General features: G+C 45.2%; 1 protein-coding gene across 3 annotated transcripts in view; it reads right to left on the bottom strand.

Annotated features, from left to right (window-relative positions):
• atp13a3 (ATPase 13A3) overlaps positions 1-25,351 on the bottom strand; it is a 58,093-nt gene that overhangs the window by 6,661 nt on the left and 26,081 nt on the right. For all 3 annotated transcript variants that reach the window (XM_046302161.1, XM_046302164.1, XM_046302163.1), the window contains exons 3-20: positions 16,168-16,252; positions 14,814-14,987; positions 9,912-10,091; positions 9,655-9,725; positions 7,978-8,061; positions 7,452-7,521; positions 6,044-6,178; positions 5,410-5,482; positions 4,951-5,082; positions 4,563-4,739; positions 4,244-4,401; positions 3,841-4,029; positions 3,493-3,705; positions 3,151-3,270; positions 2,968-2,985; positions 2,725-2,878; positions 2,207-2,452; positions 1,195-1,367 (exon numbers count right to left, since the gene is read on the bottom strand). In XM_046302161.1, coding sequence (XP_046158117.1) covers positions 1,195-1,367; positions 2,207-2,452; positions 2,725-2,878; positions 2,968-2,985; positions 3,151-3,270; positions 3,493-3,705; positions 3,841-4,029; positions 4,244-4,401; positions 4,563-4,739; positions 4,951-5,082; positions 5,410-5,482; positions 6,044-6,178; positions 7,452-7,521; positions 7,978-8,061; positions 9,655-9,725; positions 9,912-10,091; positions 14,814-14,987; positions 16,168-16,218 — 2,418 coding nt within the window. In that variant the 5' untranslated portion in view covers positions 16,219-16,252. The remainder of the gene's footprint in view (positions 1-1,194; positions 1,368-2,206; positions 2,453-2,724; positions 2,879-2,967; positions 2,986-3,150; positions 3,271-3,492; positions 3,706-3,840; positions 4,030-4,243; positions 4,402-4,562; positions 4,740-4,950; positions 5,083-5,409; positions 5,483-6,043; positions 6,179-7,451; positions 7,522-7,977; positions 8,062-9,654; positions 9,726-9,911; positions 10,092-14,813; positions 14,988-16,167; positions 16,253-25,351) is intronic.

The raw sequence follows: 25,351 nt of genomic DNA, 5'->3' as shown, positions 1-25,351 counted from the left end.
ACAAATAGTTAACAGTCCGGTCTGCAAGTAGCCTAGTTTAAGAACGAGCCGCTTTATGAATGCAAAATGCGGCCCGCCAATGCGTGATAGAGAGAAAAACACGTAGCTGCGGTATTATGGGTCATATCTTTTGAACCGTAAGGGCTAGAATCAAGCTGTTTCTCTCAGGAAAAGAGGGAGAGTTGGCTACAGAACCTGCCTATGAAATGCAGTGGGGAAAGTGGGAGGGTTGAGTGAGACCACAAATTCAAAGACAGCCTAGTTCTCTATACTCAAGGGAGAGAAAAACATAGCTAGACTTGTTTTACTATTAAACTCAATGCAGCTACTGTTTTTCATTTCGTAAAGCAGCTTGTGTTTCTTAACCAGGCAAAGGATAGCCAACTGAAGTCAACAGTCAACTGAAATGAAAAAGCTTTTTCGTTTAGTCTTTTTTTTCTGGGTCTATTTAGTTAGTTAAAGTCTTGTCAATTGCCACTGAAAAATATTTTTGTCACTATTTTTGTTAACGAAATTACCACTGGTTTCCATATAAACTGGGCTTCATTGCCAAATCCCTATATCTACTTCCTCAGAGTCAGATGAACAAGGGATACCATTTTTATGTCTCAACGTCCAGTACGAAGGAAGTTGGAGCAAGTTTCGTGAGCCAATGCTAACTAGCTTTAGCGCAATGACGACGTCCACAAGGACAGTTAGCATGCTAGTTGTTCCCATAGACTTCCAGTAATTGCACTAACGCTAGGTAGCAACTTCCTTCAAACTGAACACATACAAATGGTATCCACAAGTTCATCTGACTGAGGAAGTAGATAAAGGGCTTCATTGCCAAAATCCCAAACTATCCCTTTAAGGTATGCCAGTAAATATACATATTCCTGATAGCATCTAGACACAATCTGACACAATGACTGGCTGCCATTGTCTAGAACCCAGAACACACCCATTCATTCATCCATTCCTGCTGCATGTGATCACTGGGCTATTTCTGAGTTCTGATGTAACCAGCTTCTCATTGAAACTGAGGGGGATCCGAGCATCTAGCTTAATCATGACTCATGCTGGTCCACAGAGGGCGCTCATGTGTGGTGTTTCTGTTTTCCATCTCACTCACCCAGCATCTAGTGTGTGTGTGTGTGTCTGTCTGACAGAGCTGTAATTAGCCACACCCACCACCAGAGGTCCATCTCTCACCTCCAGGCGTGGGGCTTTGCCCACATGTTTGCTGGGTTTGTCTGCGTAGCGCCAGTTGATCTTGGCCGACTGACCATCTTTGGAGGGCAGCGCGTCAGCGATGATGACCCGGTCCTGAGGGGGGATCATGCCACAGTCCCTGGCCACTGAGATGGCCGTCAACATGTTGTCACCTGGAGGAAAGATATTAAATGTTGCCTTTAGGCACAGACCTACTCATAACCATTATGGAAGTGGGGGGAAGAGAGACAAAACAGATTTTTAGATCATTGCCCAAGAGGCGACTGCCTCCTATTCCCTGAGGTACAGGGGGGTATTGTCCTGACGCTATGCTCTTTGTGAAACTCTAAACCTGGGTAGGGGTTGGGATGGGGCAGCCTGGGCATACTGGCTCTGGACCAGTGGTCCGCATGACAGGCCACGGGTTAGTGAGAGGGGTTGGCGGGCGGTGAAACCATATAATTGTGTGATTACATTTACAGTGCTGAAAGCGACAGAGGGAGAAAAGGAGAGAGAGAGAGACACCGGGCAGGACTTTGGCTCTTTCTGCCAGTTAAGCTGCATGGCCCAGAACTTTATTAGTCTGGATTCCAGGAATACCTCCGTAAAGCGTTGAGAACCACAAGAAAAACCCAAAGATCATCACAGCCAACATCACATTCTACGTGTGTGAGGCATGGCTACAGTATGAATGGGTACTGGTGGTTGTCATTAGAGAGTGACAACTCATGTCTGATAGTGATCCTGTGTGGCTTGGTTGGTAGAGCATGGCGCTTGTAACACCAGTATTGTGGCCACCCATATGTGGAATGTATGCATGCATGATTATGTGTCGCTTTGGGGAAAAAAGCTTCTGCTAAATGGCATATACCTTGAGGTCCCTCATCACTGATTCAAGACCATTGGCATCCAAGTCTACTGAATGGCTTTCACAGATCCAGTTAAGTCAGATCAGTGATGATGTTTTACTGTGTATGTTTATATGATAAACATGGTGTGCCCGCTTTCTCACCAGTGACCATGACGGTGCGGATGTGTGCCCTGCGGAGGTCCTCCAGTACCCCGGCGGTCTCAGCCTTCAGCTTGTTCTGCATGATGATCAGCCCCAGGAACTCCATGTTGGCCTCCATCTGGTCCCTGTTGACGTTCTGGACTTTGTGCCAGGTGAGTTTGGACTCGAGGCGGCGGTGGGCCAGGGCGATGACCCGGAAGCCCTGCTTGGTGTAGTCCTCCAGAACATCCGCAAAATCCTCTGGAACTACACGGACAGACGGTTTCGAAAACATCCTCAAAATGAACAATTCCAGGGAGCAAAACATTTCACTGAAAATGCTCGTCTTTATCATGGCATTGGCATCATGTCAATACACCAGTCGTGTGACGTGACCATGATTATCACACTTAGTTAGTCCAAGGCTATGACTGAATAGCCGAGCGTTCATTCCTTACGATACTGGCCATAACTTCTTCTCAATAGGAGCGTCTGCAAAATGTACTGTCAAATTCAGAGTAAACAGTTAAGAGACCAACCAGTGTCTTTCTTGCAGAGGCTGGCCACCACCTCGGGCGCCCCCTTGAGGTAGGCATCCATGCGCTTCTCCCCCAGCAGACGGGCTACCACACACATCCTCTGCAGCGCCGAGGAGAAGGGGAACTGACGCACAATACCAATCTCATAGGCCAACTGTATAGGGACACACCACACAGAATTACCTTTCACCTCCAAGTCAAACTAGGAGAAATATTAAAAACAAGAGCAATAGCACTACTTACCGACAAGTCATACAGCTCCTACAGTGTGACAGTGAAGTAAACAGAGTGAATGTACAATCAAACAGTGCCTTTCAAATAATATGTGACGGGTTGTGACAGGTGAATATGTGACACAGCTTAATCTTAATCATTTACACATCAGTGCCTTGCTCTCGGGTGGGGGGGGGGGTAAACTATTCGTACCATGTCCTGTTCGGGTGACATAATGGGCTCGGGGGGCATCAGCTGCTTGGGGGGCCGCACCACGGTGGGCATGATGCGGTCGTGGAGGGAGGTCTCCTCCTCAGTGGCCTCCTCCAGGATCTGACAAGGAGAAGAGGGAGGAGTAAACATGAAAGAAACACTAAGCTGCATCGAAAGTGGATATTTCAACTGACCAACATCTAAAAATGGACCCATACGTGTGATCCGCACATCATTGAAAGTCAGGGGAAAGCGACATCGACATATATCGGCATGAAACACATTGGACGGATTAAGAAATAGTGAAGGACAGAGGTTAAAGGTCCAGTTTCGGTCACTCACCCAACCTGTGGCCTCAAACATCTTCAGGTCCAGAGGGTCTCCGGACAGCTGGCCATCAATCTTGGTAAGAGAGTGGCAGGTGGCCATGCAGGCTACAAACTGGGACTTGACCAGACTCTCCTTGTAAGCATTCTCCTCTGACAGGTGGAAAGAGCCATTCTCCACTCTCTGGACTCCCCATAAGTCTAGTCCATCCTCTGTGAGTGTACCCGTCTGAGGAGAGAGTAACAGAGATGGTGAATAGGGGGAGAATAACCCTTTCGTCAAAGTAAATATAGAGGTCAGGCCATAATACAACTAGTTTCCCAAGCACAGCCTCTACTAGTGTGTGTGTCTGTGTGTGTCCACCTTGTCGAAGCAGACCAGGTTGAGCTGGCCACAGATGTTGATCCTCTGGGGGCTGATGCAGAAGATGCCGATGCGTTTGAGGCGGCGCTGGGCGTACACGATGCCCGCCGTCATGGCAGCGGGCAGCGCGGGGGGCACGGTGATGGTGATGATGTCCAGGGACTCGATGATGATGGTCTTGGCTGGTACCTGGGCCACAGTAGAGGAGAGGACAAAGAAAACAAGTCCAATACAATAGGAGTTCATGTAGGAATTGAATGTGATGCTGAATAGCCAGTCTTTTTCAGTTCAACTCCATTTTCCAATGTAATGCCCTAACCACATTACCACTGACCATTACCACTGTACACTATCTAAAAAGGACTAGTCACTCTCCCTCTTCCCTGAATGTTCAGTCCAGTACCTTGTTCATGATGCTGAGGACAATGGAGTAGACAAAGCCGATACCGGCTATAGCCACCAGGCACAGCAGGAAGAGGTAGGCGTCGCGGTACAGCTTGAAGTCCGTGGGCTTGGGGTAGAGGATGGAGCGCACCAGCTGGCCCTTAGCTGTGCTGAAGCCTGGTGGGGGAGGGGGACACGGACGAGCATATTTAGATGATAGCAGAATTCAGAATGTGCCAACTGATCCTAAAAATAAATCTGAGGGTAGATCATGATCGAACAAAAATAAAATAGGTAGTGTGTGCGTGTGTTGTGACTGAGGACACATACACACTAACCTGTGCGGACCACCACTGCCTTGACCAGTTCCCCTGAGTAGAAACGGGTCTGGATGATGTGCGTGCCACAGAAGAGGGTGTGTCTCTTGTGCTCCTCCATGCTGTAGGCCTCGTCACCCTCCTTGTCCCCCTCACCTGGGTTGGGGAGGTTGGTCTTGGTGACCGGCACACTCTCACCTTGGGGGAGGAGGAGGTGGGAGAGACAGGGACAGGAGGGGGGCGAGAAGGAGAGACGGAGATTGAGTCTGGGAGCTTTGATGCACAAGTATACAGCATTTACAGAGTGTAATGTTGTGTGCTGCTTTTGCACAAATGTAAAATATACATTTTGTATACATTTTGTATTTGGGTAGTGAGACAGACAGACGTTGGAATTTCCAGGTCACACCTGTCAGCATGCTCTCGTTGACAATGCAGGTGCCGCTGACCAGCACCGCATCGCACGGCATGATGGTCCCGTTGCTAGGGATGACCATGACATCGCCGGGCACCAGGTCAGTGGACAGGGCCTCCTCGATGTCTGCTATGATCCAACACAAAGGAGAGGAGAGAGGCAGTAGGTGTGGAGACAGGGGGGAGAGGAGGAGAGCAGAGGAAAGAGAGAAAGGAAGGGAAAGTAGAGGGAGGTAAGAGAGAGAGAAAACGAGGTATTCCGTGCATCTCTTTGTTCAGCATATCTCTCATTACTCTTGCCACTCTGGGCAGCAGGGGAAGAACGCTGAGGCATCATCATATGTGGGCCTGAGCCCACTGCCGCAGACACGCACAAAAAAAAGTGTGACCTTCTAGTGGCTAATTGAACACTAGCCAAAGTGCATAAAATCGAAATGAGGTATGTTAGACAAACCGTTGTTGGCTCTGCAGACTGAAACACGGACAATACTGTGTGCTGCCACCATGTCGTGAAGCATGACGTATTGCTGAAAAGTAGAGAATAGTTTCAGAAAACAGAAAATAAGCAGAACCACACATCAGGTGCTAGAAAAACAGGCCTCTAGCTAACAGCTTCTAATTTCCCTCGGGGTTAGAGAGAAGCCTTCACCCCCCCCCCCCTCTTCTTCCACCCTTTCTCCATCCATGCCCTTCCTCTACATATCCTTCTCTTCACAAATGCAGTGTGATTCTAAAGGGGGCTGTGGGTAAACCCAGGGCACCGGCAGAAGTCTCCACCCCTCCTCTTCCATCTCCCTACCTATGCGGTGTGATTGTAAGGGGGTGAACCCAGGGCCTCAGGGGAAGCAGACCATACAGAGATGGGCCCTTTCATGCAGGCCTGAATGGTTCTGGGATTAGAGTGGGGAGGGGACTATTGCAGTTAACTCTGGCTTAGTCCAGCTTTGTTGAGCTCAGGCTGGATCAGCAAGGCCCCAGATTCACCTTTAACTGTTGATTATTTCATAAATGTTGTAAAAATGGAGGAAGGAAGTAAGAGGAGGAGTTGAGAAAGACAAAGAAGGGAACGTGAGGGGGGGCAGACGTACCTTTTTAATGGTGTACAGAGAGGTAGCTATGGATATGACCGACATGAAGACGATGGCTACGGCGTAGTAGTAGTACTCGTCGGCGCTCCACAGGATCACACTGAAGAGCTGGAAGATGTAGAAAGGGTTGAGGACCTGCAGGGGGAGAGACCGGGGGACAGGTAGTTCAGCCAACTTCTTCAAAACAACAAGCTGCAACAAAAGACATCAATTTGGACATACTATTAGAATAGTGACTGATTAAGCCAGACTTAACCAGTCATGGTTTGGCCTAAGTGTGAAGATGGTATAAATGAACGCCAAATATCCCTTTGACTGACACATATGGTTCAATGTGTTTCTTTATACAGAGCGCACAACAGAGACAGAGAACGAGATGGAGACTGTCGCAGAGAGAGTGAGGTCAGAAAGAGCGAGGAGACATCAGAGAGATAGAAAGACAATAAGGAGCTGAGAGGAACTGCGGAGGTGGAAAATGCTGTTTGTACTGCCATTGTTGGCCCTGTTCACTCATTAGACTAAAGACAACCTCCCTGCAACAACTGAGAATCATTATGTCCGGTCATTTTTTACATGTATTTTTTAAAGCCGTTGGCTTCCATTCAACAGAATGCAATCATTAGAATGCCACGCACAGCTCTTGGATATGATTCTCATTATTTGGATCACACTTGCAGGAGAGCTGTAAATGTAAAACTTGCAGTGTATTTGAGGTTTAAAAGTGCTTCTGACGTTTGTAATTTCGACTTTGAAATTTCAGACTTGATTTTCCCATATGAAAAATGTAACAACCCCTACAAAAATGTCCATTAATTAAAATTCACATAATAATTCACATTTCCTGTTGCTGAAGGATTATTTTCCAGCTGTAGCAAACACGCTAAAATTAAGATCCTACATCTGTATCAGGATCACAGATAAAATAGCTATTGATTTTCATATGCACCTTTGGATGTAAATTATTAGTAAGTTGTCTGTATGTCCTTTGGGTGGTGGACCATTCTTGATACACACTGAAAACTGTTGAGCGGGAAAAACCCAGCAGCGTTGCAGTTCTTAAAACACTCAGGCACTTAATTTTTTGTCTTGCCCATTCACCCCCTGAATTGCACACATTCACAATCCATGTCTCAATTGTCTCAAGGCTTAAAAACCCTTCATGTTTTCTCCCCTTCATCTACACTGATTGAAGTGAATTTAACAGGTGATATCAATAAGGGAGAGTAGCTTTCACCTGGTTAGTATGTCATGGAAAGAGCAGGTGTTCCTAATGTTTTGTACACTCACTGTAGGCTAATGATATCAATTACTTCTCAGAGATAATGAAAAATGGCAAGAACATCAAGCAATTCTTTAAGTAAAGGACATGAATACCGTATTCCCATTTAAACCCCAAAACCTCTCCTACCTCTTTGATTAGCAGCTTGAAAACTGAAGGCACTTTCACTGCAATTTCATTCACTCCGAAAAACAGTCTCCTGTGGGAAAGAATGAGAGGACGGGTTCAACATTTACAGCTCAAACACTAACAGCTCATTCCACTTTATAACAAACCGTTGTAAAGGGTTGTAATAAAACCCTTGATAAGGTGCCGACACTGACAGTGCTGCATTAAGTAGGTCAGAGTCACACTCAACACACACACTAGACGCTGGGTATGTGATACACAGGGAGCATTAGGCCAGTCCTGAGCAGACTGACAGCAGGGCTATTATCAGGTGTTTTCAGGGCTCTGTTAGGTGACTGGGCTATTAGATGTCCAGTCGTCTAAGGTGACAAGAGATGCTGCTGTGGCCGGCAGTTGTGAAGTCTGGGGGATGGGGGTGGTGAATCTACCATAGGAAAGGGCAAACCTCTGGGTTATTCAATAAGCTGCAGTAGTAGCTGTAGTCCGGAGTCCAGTCGAGGGTAAAGTGCAATGAAATAGTCTCTACCTGTACGCCTGCTGGTTGCTGGTGAGCCCCGTGCTGTGCTCTGAGTGGATGTTGGAACAGGTCACCTCCAGGTCTTCCAAGCCCCTGTGGTGTGTGTGCAGGCATGCGTGAATGAGGGGAAACCAGAAACCTCCACTGGAACACATTTGCTTGGATACACACACACAAAAATTGAAATATCACATTTACATAAGTATTTAGACCCTTTACTCAGTCCTTTGTTGAAGCACCTTTGGCAGCGATTACAGCCTCAAGTCTTCTTGGGTATGATGCTACAAGCTTGGCACACCTGTATTTGGGGAATTTCTCCCATTCTTTTCTGCGGATCCTCTCAAGCGCTGTCAGGTTGGATGGGGATCATTGCTGGACAGTTATTTTCAGGTCTCTCCAGAGATGTTTGATTGGGTTCAATTCCGGGCTCTGGCTGGGCCACTCAAGGACATTGAGACTTTTTCCAAATCCACTCCTGTGTTGTCTTGGATGTGTTCTTAGGGTCGTTGACCTGTTGGAAGGTGAACCTTAGGACCTCAGACTGGGGCAGAGGGCTCTGGAGCATGTTTTCATCAAGGATCTCTCTGTACTTTGCTCCATTCATCTTTCCTTCGATCCTGACACGTCTCCCAGTCCCTGCCGCTGAAAAACATCCCCACAGCACGATGCTACCCCCACCATGCTTCACCATAGGGATGGTGCCAGGTTTCCTCCAGACATGATGCTTTGCTTTCAGGCCAAAGAGTTCAATCTTGGTTTTATCAAACCAGAGAATCTTGTTTCTCATGGTCTGAGAGTTCTTTAGGGGCCTTTTGGCAAACTCCAAGTAGGCTGTTATGTGCCTTTTACTGAGGAGTGGCTTCCGTCTGGCCACTACCATAAAGGCCTGTTTGGTGGAGTACTGCAGAGATGGTTGTCCTTCTGGAAGGTTCTCCCATCTCCACAGATGAGTTCTGGAGTTCTGTCAGAGTGACCATCAGGTTCTTGGTCACCACCCTGACCAAGGTCCTTCTTCCCCGATTGTTCAGTTTGGCCGGGCGGCCAGCTCTAGGAAGAGTCTTGGTGGTTCCAAACTTCTTCCATTTAAGAATGATGAGGCCACTGTGTTCTTGGGGACCTTCAATGCTGCAGAAATGTTTTGGTTCCCTTCCCCAGATCTGTGCCTCGACACAATCCTGTCTCGGAGCTCTATGGACAATTCCTTCAAATTCATGGCTTAGTTTTTGCTCTGACATGCAGAGTCAACTGTGGGACCTTATATAGACAGGTGTGTGCCTTCCCAGATCATGTCCAATCAATCAAATTTACCACAGGTGGACTCCAATCAAGTTGTAGGAACATCTCAAGGATGATCAATGGAAACAGGATGCACCTGAGCTCAATTTCAAGTCTCATAGCAAAGGGTCTGAATACTTATGTAAATAAGGTATTTCTGTTTTGTTTTAATCTATCTATCTATATATATATTTTTTGTATATATAACATTTTCTAAAAACCTGTTTTCACTTTGTCATTGGGTATTGTGTGTAGATTGATGAGATGTACGCATTTAATCTATTTTAGAATAAGGCTGCAACGTAACAAAATGTTGAAAACTTGGAGGCGTCTGAATCCTTTTGAATGCACTGTAACTTCAGAAAAGTTTCCAGGTCACTGAATATAATTATGGTTCGTTAAATTGCTTACGTTAACACCTCAAAATTCTGGACCTCGTCATTCCAGTAGTACTTTGTGCTATGGAGTGTAAAATAGCGAATCTGAAATGAGAAAGGGAAAAAAAAGAATAACACAATGTTATCAACAGAAGTCAGAAACTTTTTTGGTGCACCCCTCCAATTGACCATGAAAGTTTATATTTTTGTGACTGTGTGAGAGAAAGACAGGTAAAATAAGTAAAAAGACCATCCATGTATGTTACTGTGTGTGCCATCACGTGTTATTACCTGAGTGGGCTGGTACTCTGCGTACTTCCTGTTGAACTCCTGGCTGGGGCTGTTCGAGGAGTGGGGGGAGTGTCCGTTGGCCATGGGGGGAGTGGTCTGGGTCTCCAGGCTGTCAAAGGGGTTCCTCCCGGGGGCCAGCATCACTCGCACCTTGGCTAGAAACCAGCGCTTAAACTCATCCTGAGAAACACACACACACCATCAGCGGTGACAGGTTGTCTTGTATTCCCGTTACTTAGTGAAGCAAAAATAAAGCCTTTGTATGTGAACAGCTTCAGATTCATTGATGGAGAGTCTGCTCTTGTAGAGTTTGATGCATTATCCTGGTTTTGTATTTTTCTATCCACTATGCTTATTGACAGAACATTCCAATTTACCATGATAATTATTAATCACAATAGAAATATAATCCCCGGTACAATATCAACTGCACTGCTGCACTTATAGTCCATGTCGGGCCCCTGCGTAAAATCTCATGATGACCCGCTGCCCTGTAATCCCAAACTCTTAAACTAACCCCCAAATCCTTTCAAATAAAAGGTATATAATGAATCAAATAAGCACTAGGTTAAAACATAGGCAACAAACGTAAGCTGGTAGACACACCAGAGAGGTGTAAACTACACCTCCACGCTTGGATGTGGTCGCATCATTGCGAGCTACAAATTCTACCTGGTCACTTCACTCAAAATGGTATATTTTTGGGGTTTTGGTTTCAAGTTGCCCAAAGTCAATTAGCCTGTGCTATTTGTTTTAAAAAAAAGATAAGCAAATGAATCTCTACTGAACAAAATAAATCTGCAATTCCAGAGCCCTATCTTGACACCAAAATTGTAGCAACAATAGCCTAATTGGCAACCCAAGTACTGGTTTGCACGTCAAAATATATTTATCATGCATTCCTGCTTGGACATAACTACGTATTTCTTGAATCATACCATCGAAATAGCACTGAAAATGACCCTAAAACATTATTCCAAATGTTTTCTATTGCGTGACACCGTAACAAAATCATGGGCTGGTGCCACCAACTGAAAATGTTAGTGGCAGTGGCACCAGTGTCAAAAGGGGAAAAAGTTAGTCTGAAACCATACTGTTAAAAAAAAAATACAGTACAGGTAACTGCCAAAGAAAAGGAAATACCAACATAAAAAAGTGTCTTAATAGGGCTCATTGGGGCACCACGAGCCAGAACAACTTCAATGCACCATGGCATAGATTCTACAAGTGTCAGGAACTCTATTCGAGGGATGCAACACCATTCTTCCACGAGAAATTCCATCATTTGGTGTTTTGTTGGTGGTGGTTGGAAAAATCTGTCTCAGGCGCCTCTCCAGATTCTCCCATATAAGTGTTCAATTGGGTTGAGATCTGGTGATGGCCATGGCATATGGTTTACATCGTTTTCATGCTCATCAAACCATTCAGTAATCAAACCTGCCTTGTGGTTGGGGACATTGTCATCCTATGAGGGAATAGCCAAGATAGCCAAAATAATGGCCTGCTCTGAATTGTTATACATCTTCCTAAGCATGATGGGATATAATTGCTTATTGAACTCAGGAACCACACCTGCGTGGAAGCACCTGATTTCAATATACTGTACATCCCTCATTTACTCAAGTGTCTCAATTGTGTTGGCAGTTGCCTATATATGGATAGCATGGGTTCATTGTAGGCTAGCATTGCATGTTAAAGTGAAAGCAAGTGCCATGATCCCACAGGAAATAGGACTATGGGAGTTCGTTTTGCTCTGGCGTTGAGAATATGGGCATTAGTCTATCCAGAGAGCAAAAAGCTGAACAGATGAGTCATTCCACAAAATGAGTGCCTTTTAATATTTTAAGTACAAATTGTGCACCAATATTGAATTTAAAAACCTGTTACATTCAATATAGACCACACGGACAATTCAATAAATCAGATTTTTATATGAATAAAGTCTTGCTAGTGCCAAAATTCAGCATGTCCCTCATTTTAAAGTCAACCCTGTTACATGAACTGAACTCTCGTTTTAACATATTGAAACTATTGCATTTGATTAAAAAAATTGCTATAAAAAAACTTCACATCTAAATCAAATCATAGTGTAAAAGCAGGTGAGCGGATTCTACTACACTGCTCAAAAAAATAAAGGGAACACTAAAATAACACATCTTAGATCTGAATGAATGAAATATTCTTAAATACTTTTTTCTTTACATAGTTCAATGTGCTGACAACAAAATCACACAAATTATCAATGGAAATCAAATTTATAAACCTATGGAGGTCTGGATTTGTAGTCACACTCAAAATTAAAGTGGAAAACCACACTACAGGCTGATCCAACTTTGATGTAATGTCCTTAAAACAAGTCAAAATGAGGCTCAGTAGTGTGTGTGACCTCCCTACAACGCCTAGGCATGCTCCTGATGTGGTGGCGGATGGTCTCCTGAGCGATCTCCTCCCAGACCTAGACTAAAGCATCCGCCAACTCTTGGACAGTCTGTGGTGCAACGTGGCGTTGGTGGATGGAGCGAGACATGATGTCCCAGATGTGCTCAATTGGATTCAGGTCTGGGGAACGGGCGAACCAGTCCATAGCATCAATGCCTTCCTCTTGTAGGAACTGCTGACACACTCCAGCCACATGAGGTCTAGCATTGTCTTGCATTAAGAGGAAACCAGGGCCAACCACACCAGCATATGGTCTCACAAGGGGTTTGAGGATCTCATCTCGGTACCTAACGGCAGTCAGGCTACCTCTGGCGAGCACATGGAGGGCTGTGCTGCCCCCCAAAGAAATGTGCCACCCCACACCATGACTGACCCACCGCCAAACCAGTCATGCTGGCGATGTTGAAGGCAGCAAAACGTTCTCCACAACGTCTCCAGACTGTCACGTGCTCGGTGTGAACCTGCTTCCATCTGTGAAGAGCACAGGGCGCCAGTGGCGAATTTGCCAATCTTTGTGTTCTCTGGCAAATGCCTGCACGGTGTTGGGATGTAAGCACAATCCCCACCTGTGGACGTCAGGCCCTCATACCACCCTCATGGAGTCTGTTTCTGACCGTTTTAGCAGACACATGCACATTTGTGGCCTGCTGGAGGTCATTTTGCAGGGCTCTGGCAGTGCTCCTCCTGCTCCTCCTTGCACAAAGGCGGAGGTAGTGGTCCTGCTGCTGGGTTGTTGCCCTCCTACGGCCTCCTCCGCGTCTCCTGATGTAATGGCCTGTCTCCTGGTAGCGCCTCCATGCTCTGGACACTACGCTGACAGACACAGCAAACCTTCTTGCCACAGCTCGCATTGATGTACCATCCTGGATGAGCTGCACTACCTGAGCCACTTGTGTGGGTTGTAGACTCAGTCTCATGCTACCACTAGACTGAAAGCACCGCCAGCATTCAAAAGTGACCAAAACATCAGCCAGGAAGCATAGGAACTGAGAAGTGGTCTGCGGTCCCCACCTGCAGGGGGTGTCTTGCTAATTGCCTATAATTTCCACCTGTTGTCTATTCCATTTGCACAACAGCATGTGAAATTTATTGTCAATCAGTGTTGCTTCCTAAGTGGACAGTTTGATTTCACAGAAGTGTGATTGACATAGAGTTACATTGTGTTGTTTAAGTGTTCCCTTTATTTTTATGAGCAGTGTATTTTTGGCCATTTTCTGGTGTTTTGTAACGGAAAACTGAGTGGGTCAAGTATAACAGGTCAACCTTGCTACCCATAGATAATATTACATTTCATTGCCCCTCCCTGTTGTACACACGTTTCCACTTGCCCTGTCACAAGGGGATTGATGCTTGTTACGGTCAACCCTGTTACGGTCAACCCTGTTACGGTCAACCCTGTTACGGTCAACCCTGTTACGGTCAACCCTGTTACGGTCAACCCTGTTACGGTCAACCCTGTTACTTTATTTGGCACTTAGAGGCATTCCAGAGGATGAAAACATTGTTCTTTTTTTAACCCGCCTGTTTTGGAACCAATGTGTCAATGTATGTCTCGTACATGCATAATAAACCATCTATCCATTAGACCTCGTTTAATTTCGCTATCAATAGGCTCCATTTCTCTGGAAACCAAGCAGAAAATTACGTTCGCTAAACATGCCATTTTAGCAAGACAAATACATTAGAAGACAATTCTCAAACCGATCAGAAACACTATGCTCACAACCTGTATCTCAATGGTGTCACTGGTGTATTTAGTTAGTTTATTGTTCAATATATTCAACATTTCTAAGGTTTTTACCAGGCGCGATACACGACACCACACATATAGCATGTAACATACTAGTTCGTACAACAAGGAATTAGCCAGCAATGTTGACTGGCAGGTGGAATGATGTCCAATGATGTTGCAAGTTTAAAAGGGTTTGCGGGGTGAGCCCAAGCACGTGCATGTCTTTGTGCACAGTTGCAGGGGCTTGACAGCAATTACATGATAACATAGTTCACAACTTTCAAGGACCCCATTTGGCTCTTGGTTGCTGCTTTCAGAACTACTAAAACTACACAACAATAATTACAGAGCCATTATTTAACCTCGAGTTGGGGAAAAAAACATGTTTTTTATTAAGTTGAACATGTGCTCTTTATGACAGAATCTTAAAATTAGCCCCCCCCCCCAAATAACCACCATGTTACACATCTCAAAGGGCACTGAATTGGTGAAACGACTCAGATACACATTTGTTATTTGAAGGAGGGGGGAATTGCATTATCTAGAACAATTAATTTCCAATGATTTACCACATGTAAGGGTGGGGTACTGCTAGTGACTTAAGTGTTTTCTTATTCAAACATTAAGGCCTAATATATTTATTTTTTAACTACAAATTGGTGGCTGAAAATAAAATAGTTACTGAAATATACAGAATGGTTTCTGCCATAGTAACGAGGACAATGACTTACAGTGGATTGGAGAAGCACCACTTCGGCCTCTCTGACAGTGGTCCGGCTACAGGTGGCCTTCACACACCATTCTGGCATCCAGTAGAGCAGCAGCAGAAGGAAACCCCCAGTACAGAGAACCCAAAGACCCACCACCGCCACACGCCACCGACACACACGGTACCCCTGGAGCTCCTAGAGGGGGTCATGGATGGGAGAGAGGACTGTTAAAAATTGTACTTCATATTAGTGTTGCACGGTATAGCTAAACTGTACTTTTTTGGTACTTCTATCAAATGTGTGCCATGTCATATACAGATTGAGAGGATCAAGTCTGTTTTGTAATTTGTCTGAATCTTCAAGGGGGCAGTAGCTAGCCAGGCTGTATTTTAGCCAGGCTGTGTTTGCGCGAGAGTGTGCGAGCGAGAGAGCGATGGAGAGACAGCGAGCGAGAGAGCGATGAGAAAGCAAGAATGAGAGAGAAAGAGTAAGAGAGAGAGGAAGCGTGTGAGCGATGGGGGAGAGGTAGCGTGTGAGCAAGAGCAACAGAGCGAGAGAGAGCAACCAAATGAGAGGGACAGAGCGAGCGAGATGCACAGTTGGACAACTGAATTAATGATAAACTAAAATAGACTGGACCGGACAGAGTTGGAATACTCTTCAACATGCTGTCCTACTCGAGTTGGCCAAATGTAGTCCTACTGTATGACATTGGGTTTGCCATATGACTCTGGGTTTGCTTCTGCCAGTCCCTACAGGCTCAGACAGCCGGTTGACCTGAGAGCGGAGCCTGAGTGGTGTAGCTGTGACAATGTGAGAGAGCAAGAGACACTTCAGCTCCACTATACGAGTCAAGTTACTTTGCCATAAGCGTCGCGTCAATGTGACACTACCTGCTACACAGAGTGTGCCGTTTTGACAGCAGAGGGGAAGTGTGTATTCTATTTTCCTACTGTACCATATTCATCGATTACGCTGAAGTACAATAGCTTTGGTCCAGTTTATCGCAAGTACTCATTAAAACTTTTGTTTACATTGTGAAAATAGTCAATGTAGCTAGCTAGAGTTTCTGCTAGCTAGAAGCTTCTTGGAGGCCATATGCAACCAAAATCAACTATTTGTCATTACTTTAATTCAGCCATCGAGAATTGAACCTTGGAGATTCTTGAGTTGGACGCTGCCATTGGACGTGACGCAATGTGAGCGCAACACCGGCAATATAGCGGCTTTCAATGATTTCAAAGGAAGCATTCCCTCAATGGCTGAAGGCAATGCCGGACGCCCGATGGCTGTAGTGTAGCAGGGCCGTGCGAGTGAGTGAGGGGGCTGGGGGGGGGGACAAGGTAGAAAGAGGTAATAAAATGAGGGAACACACCATCTCATCCTCCTCATCCTTGTTCACGATCTTCAGGTCTTCTTTCTCCATTCTGCAGATGAGTCACCAAGCCCACTGAGCACCGCTTCATTGAAACAAGAGCACAATGACACCACTACATGAGAACGTGAGTCTACCCCAGTATGAGGGCATGAGTATATCTCAGAGTGAGTGTCCAACTCAGTGCATACCAGAACATGACTCAACCACACTGAACCTTCAAGTGAGACCAACCACACCACCTGTGCAGTGACTGAAACCAGAGCCATAAACGCACAGTTGGACAACTGAATGAATGATTAACTAGAAGAGACTGGACATTACATTACATTCACACGTTCAACAGCACACTGTATGCCCTCAAGCCTATACTCCACTACTACCACATACAGTGGGGAGAACAAGTATTTGATAACATGCAAAATCGGTAGTGTTTCCTACTTACAAAGCATGTAGAGGTCTGTCATTTTTATCATAGGTACACTTCAATTGTGAAAGACGGAATCTAAAACAAAAATCCAGAAAATCACATTGTATGATTTTTAAGTAATTAATTTGCATTTTATTGCATGACATAAATATTTGATACATCAGAAAAGCAGAACTTAATATTTGGTACAGAAACCTTTTTTTGCAATTGCAGAGATCATATGTTTCCTGTAGTTCTTGACCAGGTTTGCACACACTGCAGCAGAGATTTTGGCCCACTCCTCCATACAGACCTTCTCCAGATCCTTCAGGTTTCGGGGCTGTCGCTGGGCAATACAGACTTTGAGCTCCCTCCAAAGATTTTCTACTGGGTTCAGGTCTGGAGACTGGCTAGGCCACTCCAGGACCTTGAGATGCTTCTTACGGAGCCACTCCTTAGTTGCCCTGGCTGTGTGTTTCAGGTCGTTGTCATGCTGGAAGAACCAGCCACGACCCATCTTCAATGCTCTTACTGAGGGAAGGAGGTTGTTGGCCAAGATCTCACCATACATGGCCCCATCCATCCTCCCCTCAATAAGGTGCAGTCGTCCTGTCCCCTTTGCAGAAAAGCATCCCCAAAGAATGATGTTTCCACCTCCATGCTTAATGGTTGGGATGGTGTTCTTGGGGTTGTACTCATCCTCCTTCCTCCAAACACGGTGAATGGAGTTTAGACCAAGAAGCTCTATTTTTGTCTCATCAGACCACATGACCTTCTCCCATTCCTCCTCTGGATCATCCAGATGGTCATTGGCAAACTTCAGACGGGCCTGGACATGCGCTGGCTTGAGTAGGGGGACCTTGTGTGCGCTGCAGGATTTTAATCCATGACGGCCTAATGTGTTACTAATGGTTTTCTTTGAGACTGTTGTCCCAGCTTTCTTCAGGTCATTGACCAGGTCCTGCCGTGTAGTTCTGAGCTGATCCCTCACCTTCCTCATGATCATTGATGCCTCAAGGGGTGAGATCTTACATGGAGCCCTAGACCGAGGGTGATTGACCATCATCTTTAACTTCTTCCATTTTCTAATAATTGCGCCAACAGTTGTTGCCTTCTCACCAAGCTGCTTGCCTATTGTCCTGTGGCTCATCAGCCTTGCTGAGTGCAGGTCTACAATTTTATCCCTGATGTCCTTACACAGCTCTCTGGTCTTGGCCATTGTGGAGAGGTTGGAGTCTTTGAGTGTGTGGACAGGTGTCATTTATATAGGTAACGAGTTCAAACAGGTGCAGTTAATACAGGTAATGAGTGGAGAACAGGAGGGCTTCTTAAAGAAAAACTAACAGGTCTGTGAGAGCCAGAATTCTTACTGGTTGGTAGGTGATCAAATACTTATGTTTTTTTTAGATTCAGTCTCTCACAGTTTAAGTGTACCTATGATAAAAAATTAGACCTTGACATGCTTTGTAAGTAGGAAAACCTGCAAAATCGGCAGTGTACCAAATACTTGTTCTCCCCACTGTATCTACAGTACAAAATCCATGTGTACTTGTGTGTATAGTGCGTATGTTATCGTGGGTGTGTATGCATGTGTCTGTGCCTATCTTTGTATTGGTTCACAGTTCCCGCTGTTCCATAAGGTGTATTTTTCAGTTTTTTTAAATCAAATTTTCCTGCTTCATGTGGAATTGAGTTTCATGTAGTCATGGCTCTATGTAGTACTGTGCGCCTCCCATAGTCTGGACTGTGAAGAAACCTCGTGGCATGTCTTGTGGGTTATGCATGGGTGTCTGATTCAATATGTGCATTCAACATGTCAACAACTCTCACAAATACAAGTAGTGATGAAGTCAATCTCTTCTCCACTTTGACGTGCATATTATTCATGTTAACTGTGTACATCCAAGGGCCGGCCGTGCTGCCCTGTTTGGAGCCATTTGCAATTTTCCTATGTCCCTTTTGTGGCACCTGACCACACTAATGAACACTAGTACAGGTGCGACAAAACTAGGGCCTGTAGGATCTGCCTTGTTGATAGTGCTGTGAAGAAGGTAGCACATTATTATGGACAGACTTCTCCCCATGTTTTGACCATGACAGTTTAGGGTTCCAGGGTTACTCCAAACAGTTTAGTCTCCTCAACTTGCTCAATTTCCACAATATTTATTACATAATTAGTTGAGGTTTAGTGAATGATTTGTCCCAAATATAATGCTTTTAGTTTGAGAAATATTTAGGACTAACATTCCAAAACTTTGGTTTTCCTAGATATGGCTACTATATTGTGATAACTACATGCAATGGATATGGATACTGCTTTCAAGCAAATTTCTGCAGCATTATTAAATATGTGATCAATACATGCTATTTATAACTACCCTGACTGATAACCAGAACAAGGTTGGAGGCACTGGTTACATTTTGAAGCTTTTGAGTGGGCAGCTGGATGAAAGCCAGTCGATATTTAAAAATCACCTCTGTTGATATCACGTACATTATCAAGCATTTCACACATTATCCAGATACTGATTTTTAGCACTTGGTGGTCTATAGCAGCTTCCCTCACGAATGGGCTTTAGGTGAGGCAGATGAACCTGAAGGCATATTACTTGTACAGTTTTTAAAACAAGATTTACAGGAATGTGGTTCTGAATATAAAACAGCAACATGTCCAATGGCATTTCTGTCGTTTATGTAAATGTTATAACATTTTATTGATACCGCTTTATAAAAAGGTATTATTTAAGTGAGTTTCAGAGATAATCAGAATATGAATGTCATCGGTTATTAGCAAATTATTGATTTCATGAACCTTGTTTCTTAAGCTACATATGTTAACATGGGCAATTTTGAGCACTTGTCTAGGATGCTTACTTGTTTTCACTGTTTTACTGGGAAGCTTAGCAGAAGTAGATATGCTCATGTTATTTATCTTAGTGCAGGGTGAGCTGCACACAATGTCTTCCTACTAGGGCACAACGCCTTAGTGCTAACAGTATAGCTGTAGGATCAACAGATACTTGCATTGTGTCTACCAACGCCCATGGTTTAATGTACATTTGAGGAAGCATTATGACAACTCAGCGTCACAATGGTAGGGATTAACTGAGCTGGGTTTGGGTCATTGATAAGTCACTGTCTCAACGCAGCCTCATTATGCTGTGAAGGGATCCAGGAACCCAAATGATTTGGGTGGATCCCATCCTTCTTATAAACCGTGTTTTATTTCCAAAAGGTAGCGAAATTGTCAAAACCCATTGTAAGTTACATGCATTAAAGTAAGTAGCCCTACAGTATGACATTGGGTTTGCCATATGATTCTAGGTTTGCCTCTGCAAACAGGATCAGACAGCCGGTTGACCGGAGAACACCTGAAACAAAGCATGAGTGGTGCAGCTGTGACAACCGGTATGGAACACTCCCACAGACAGTGACAAGCTCCTTTCCCAACAGCTGGCCATCCCTGGAGGACAGCTGAGAGGGAGAGAGAAGAGTCATGGGGGGTATTGAGTAACACCCATCTGATGACTCAGGACTCAGTGGGAGTGTGTGTCTGTGTGTGTGTTCTGCAATGACCTTTGAGTGGAACCTGACCTCTGTACAAAAGAGGAAAGGGTTTGAAGGAGAATGTCAGGGTCAAGAAGGCAGTTGGAATCAACCAGTACAGCCAAAGCTGAAAGAGAATCAAAGATGCAGCAAGAGACGCTACAGAAGTTCAACATGCATCTGGCTAAAAAAACAAGCATCCCATTCAATCAACAAATGTGTAGCGTCTACAGCAACAGTCTTTTTCAAAACAATTAGCTAAACTCCTAAGGGCCAGATTACTCTCAATGTTATGGACATAAAGTGACAAAAGGCGACACCGTAATGGAACGCAATCATAACTTCCAACATCAGCACCATATCAGCCCCAAACTGAAAAAACCCAAAATAAACCATGGAATGTTATTTACTGTGTCATCGCTGCAATTTCCCAATGGGCTCGGGAGAGGCGAAGGTGGAGTCATGCGTCCTCCGAAACATGGCTTGCCCAACCGCGCTCCTTAACACCCGCAAGCTTAACCAGGAAACCAGCCGCACCAATGTGTCGGAGGAAACACCGTTCTAATGGCGACCGGGGTCAGCCCGCAGGCACCCGGCCTGCTAAAAGGAGTCGCTAGATCACGATGAGCTCAACCGGCCAAACCCTCCTCTAACCCGGACGATGCTGGGCCAATTGTGTGCTGTCCTATGGGGCTCCTGACCATGGCCGGTTGTGGCACAGCCCGGGAAATGAACCCGGTCTTTAGTAACGCCTTAGACTGCTGCGCCACACGGGAGGCCCTAACCCATGGAATGTTTTCTCATATCCTGACAACATGATAGGGACGGTCCCCAGAGTCACACTACGGAAGGCTTGGAATTCCAACCAGATTCCATGATGCCCACCAGAGCATGATGGCAGCATGTTGAATGCCTCCACATTGAAAGGCCATTGTGCCAGGGGCACTAGGCGTCAATGAAAATAACAAATACCTTTATTAAAACATTTAAAAAATTATAGCAGGCCTGGGTGACCCGGAGGGAGGTCCATCCTCTCTTTGTACATGTGCCGGTTGTGTGGTACTGGTTTTCCAGAATTAGCTGGGCTCACTGCTGAGGTCTGGGGCTATGGTAGGAAACAGGCTGGCCCATGCATGTCTGCGATTAGATGCAGCAGGGGGGATAACACACGCGTTTAAACACCCACCCCCAACAAAAACAACAGGTTGGCATTAGCCATCGCCGGGTTGGTGTCAGATATCATGCTGGAGAGAATTGCGATAAATTAATGTACTGTGCGCACAGACAGCACTCAAGGACAAAAAGCTCTAATGCTCAGTCGCTTTTACAGGATTAGACTTGTCACTGAAAACAGAGAAGCTTTATGGCCATCAATGTTGCCAGTGGTTATTATAATCATCAAAGCCTCTCAACTTTTATTAGGTGCGTCCTCTTTACACACACCAAATATTTGACTGCAGCAACATATTTTCCCCCTCATGTAGGTCGTGCCCCATTGAAGTGCACTACAAACAGCAGGTGCCTTCGGCTTCCACATATGGAGTGGGGGTATATCGCCATGGTACAGACTACAGAAACCATTCCTATCCCAACAAGGCCTCTGAGCAGACACTTTGTCTGTTCTCTCAGGGGACCGCCTGTTCTCTAGGCCCAAAGGTGGAGAAAAAGAGGATGCATGAGGGAGGCAGGCCGGCCAGCAGCGATATAGAGGGGCTTTTGGCAGGACATTGTTGTAACAACAATGGAGCGACAACGGAAAAGAGATTGAGAGAGAGAGACGCAGAGAAAGAGCAGTGTGAAAGGGGAGAGAGGGAGAAAAGAAGGGGACTCAGCAGCAGGGCTAACCCTGGCTGGCTGTCAGGGCCGGCGCTGGGTTGGGCCGCCCCGCTGCCGCGCTCCCCTGCACTATGCCACTGGCCCCGGCCCTGATCTTATCTGCCCACAGCACTCAGCCCTTTCTTTCCCTGGCACACAGCAGGATATTTAGCTTGGGACCAAGCCCTTCCTACTATTTTACAGCAGGTCAGGAGTCCAGGGAGGGCGACGGGCCGCTGTGCAGGCCACCCTATGGTGTGTGGAAATGACATGGGCAGTGTATTAAAGACAAACAGACAGTTCATAACAGTTCCAGACAGTGTATACAGAATACCAGTGTGGGACTTTTGAGGCCATTCATTATTAAAACATTGCTGGATGGTTGGCACTGAAGTCAATGCAAAAACTGGGGTAATTTAAGGCATCATCATCCATTGATTTTGTCACCATAAAAAAATAATAATATTACCAGCCATATAATATGGGGATTATTCATGCGGATACAGAACAGATACATCCATTTCATCTATAGGCGTGACTACGGTCTAACCAACCCAACACATTTATTGGGCAGCAGGTAGGTGGTTAGAGTGTTGGGCCAGTAACCGAAAGGTATGATTGAATCCCTGAGCTGACAAGGTAAAAATATGTCGTTCTGCCCCTGAACAAGGCAGTTAACCCACTGTTTCTAGGCTGTCATTGTAAATAAGAATTTGTTCTTAACTGACTTGCCTAGTTAAATAAAAGGTAAACTAAAATCTCTGCTGTGACTAAAACATCAACACCTCACCTTTTAAGTCCAGCTAAAGAGGAATAGAGCAGTTAATGTTTCTTTGGCATGTTTGGTAAACATAGTGCCTTCAGAATGTATTCATACACTGACTTATTCCACATTTTGGTGTGCTCTGCCAATTAATCCACACATAAAATGGTCAACCGAATCGTTTCTAGTCATATCTCTTCCTTCCAGGCCTTTTCTTCTCTAGACTTTATATTGCAATTGGCAACTTTCATAAATTAGGTGCATTATTGCCACTGACCTCATTTGTCTTTCAGTCACCCACTTGGGTATAACCAATGAGCAGATGGCACGTGGGTGCCTACTTCTATAAACCAATGAGGAGATGGGAGAGGCAGGACTTGCAGCGCGATCTGCGTCAGAAATAGCACTTAACTATTTTAGCCCATGTCAACGCAGACGCTAGTTGGCATGCACGAGCAGTGTGGGTACAATAATTGAACAACATAGATTCCTACATTTATTTTTCAATGCTTGCGAACATGAAGCGAGCGGTGTAGTCAGCCTGTTACTCTCCTGAATTTGCCGGTAATAGGCCGAACAAGGAGTCGGCACAATTTATCTAACCATTTCTACCGATCTGTGTGCCACAGTTACATTTTTCATATGCACATTTTTGTGAAACCGTTTTATTTAATTCATAATAACTTCATCTCTCAAAATCATTGTCATGTGGTTAATCAAAATCTAAATGAAAATGATAAACCTAAAAACTATGTAAAAGGCCAACAAATAAAAATATCGCAGCCTGCAGGTTGAAAATAACCTGATCAAAATAAATATCCTAGAAATCACATTGGCTACTCGTAACATTGCAAAAATCAGAAACTTTGTCCAAAAATGATGCAGAAAAATTGATCCATGCTTTTGTCACTTCTAGGTTAGACTACTGCAATGCTCTACTTTCCGGCTACCCGGATAAAGCACTAAATAAACTTCAGTTAGTGCTAAATATGGCTGCTAGAATCCTGACTAGAACCAAAAAAAAATATCATATTACTCCAGTGCTAGCCTCCCTACACTGGCTTCCTGTCAAGGCAAGGGCTGATTTCAAGGTTCTACTGCTAACCTACAAAGCATTACATGGGCTTGCTCCTATCCATCTCTCTGATTTGGTCCTGCCGTACATACCTACACGTACGCTACGGTCACAAGACGCAGGCCTCCTAATTGTCCCTAGAAATTCTAAGCAAACAGCTGGAGGCAGGGCTTTCTCCTATAGAGCTCCATTTTTATGGAGTGGTCTGCCTACCCATGTGAGAGACGCAAACACGGTCTCAACCTTTAAGTCTTTACTGAAGACTCATCTCTTCAGTGGGTCATATGATTGAGTGTAGTCTGGCCCAGGAGTGTGAAGGTGAACGGAAAGGCTCTGGAGCAACGAACCAACCTTGCAGTCTCTGCCTGGCCGGTTCCCCTCTTTCCACTGAGATTCTCTGCCTCTAACCCTATTACAGGGGCTGAGTCACTGGCTTACTAGGGCTCTTTCATACCGTCCCTAGGAGGGGTGCGTCACTTGAGTGGGTTGAGTCACTGATGTTATCTTCCTGTCTGGGTTGGCGCCCCCCTTGGGTTGTGCTGTGGCGGAGATCTTTGTGGGCTATACTTGGCCTTGTCTCAGGATGGTAAGTTGGCGGTTGAAGATATCCCTCTAGTGGTGTGGGGGCTGAGCTTTGGCAAATTTGGTGGGGTTATATTATTCCTATTTGGCCCTGTCCGGGGGTGTCCTCGGATGGGGCAACAGTGTCTCCTGACCCCTCCTGTCTCAGCCTCCAATATTTATGCTGCAGTAGTTTGTGTGTCGGGGGGCTAGGGTCAGTTTGTTATATCTGGAGTACTTCTCCTGTCCTATCCAGTGTCCTGTGTGAATTTAAGTATGCTCTCTCTAATTCTCTTTCACTCCTTCTTTCTCTCTCTCGGAGGACCTGAGCCCTAGGACCATGCCTCAGGCCTACCTGACATGATGACTCCTTGCTGTCATTGTTCAGGGCTCTAAAGATTTTTTCATCTTCACGAACAATACCAGTTTGCATTGATTTGGAGAAGATGTACAGTGGGGCAAAAAAGTATTTAGTCAGCCACCAAATTGTGCAAGTTCTCCCACTTAAAAAGATGAGGCCTGTAATTTTCATCATAGGTACACTTCAACGAAGACAGACAAAATGAGAAAGAAAAAAAAATCTCCAGGAAATGATATTGTAGGATTTTTAATGAATTTAAAATGGAAAAGTAGTATTTGGTCAATAACAAAAGTTTCTCAATACTTTGTTATATACCCTTTGTTGGCAATGACAGAGGTCAAACGTTTTCTGTAAGTCTTCACAAGGTTCCCACACTGTTGCTGGTATTTTGGCCCATTCCTCCATGCAGATCTCCTCTAGAGCAGTGATGTTTTGGGGCTGTTGCTGGGCAACACGGACTTTCAACTCCCTCCAAAGATTTTCTATGGGGTTGAGATCTGGAGACTGGCTAGGCCACTCCAGGACCTTAATGCTTCTTACAAAGCCACTCCTTTGTTGTCCGGGCGGTGTGTTTAGGATCATTGTCATGCTGAAAGACCCAGCCACGTTTAATCTTCAATGCCCTTGCTGATGGAAGGAGGTTTTCACTCAAAA

This window comes from Oncorhynchus gorbuscha, linkage group LG15 (assembly GCF_021184085.1).
Source record: "Oncorhynchus gorbuscha isolate QuinsamMale2020 ecotype Even-year linkage group LG15, OgorEven_v1.0, whole genome shotgun sequence".
NCBI lineage: Eukaryota > Metazoa > Chordata > Actinopteri > Salmoniformes > Salmonidae > Oncorhynchus > Oncorhynchus gorbuscha.
This window is presented reverse-complemented; position numbering and strand designations above follow the sequence as displayed.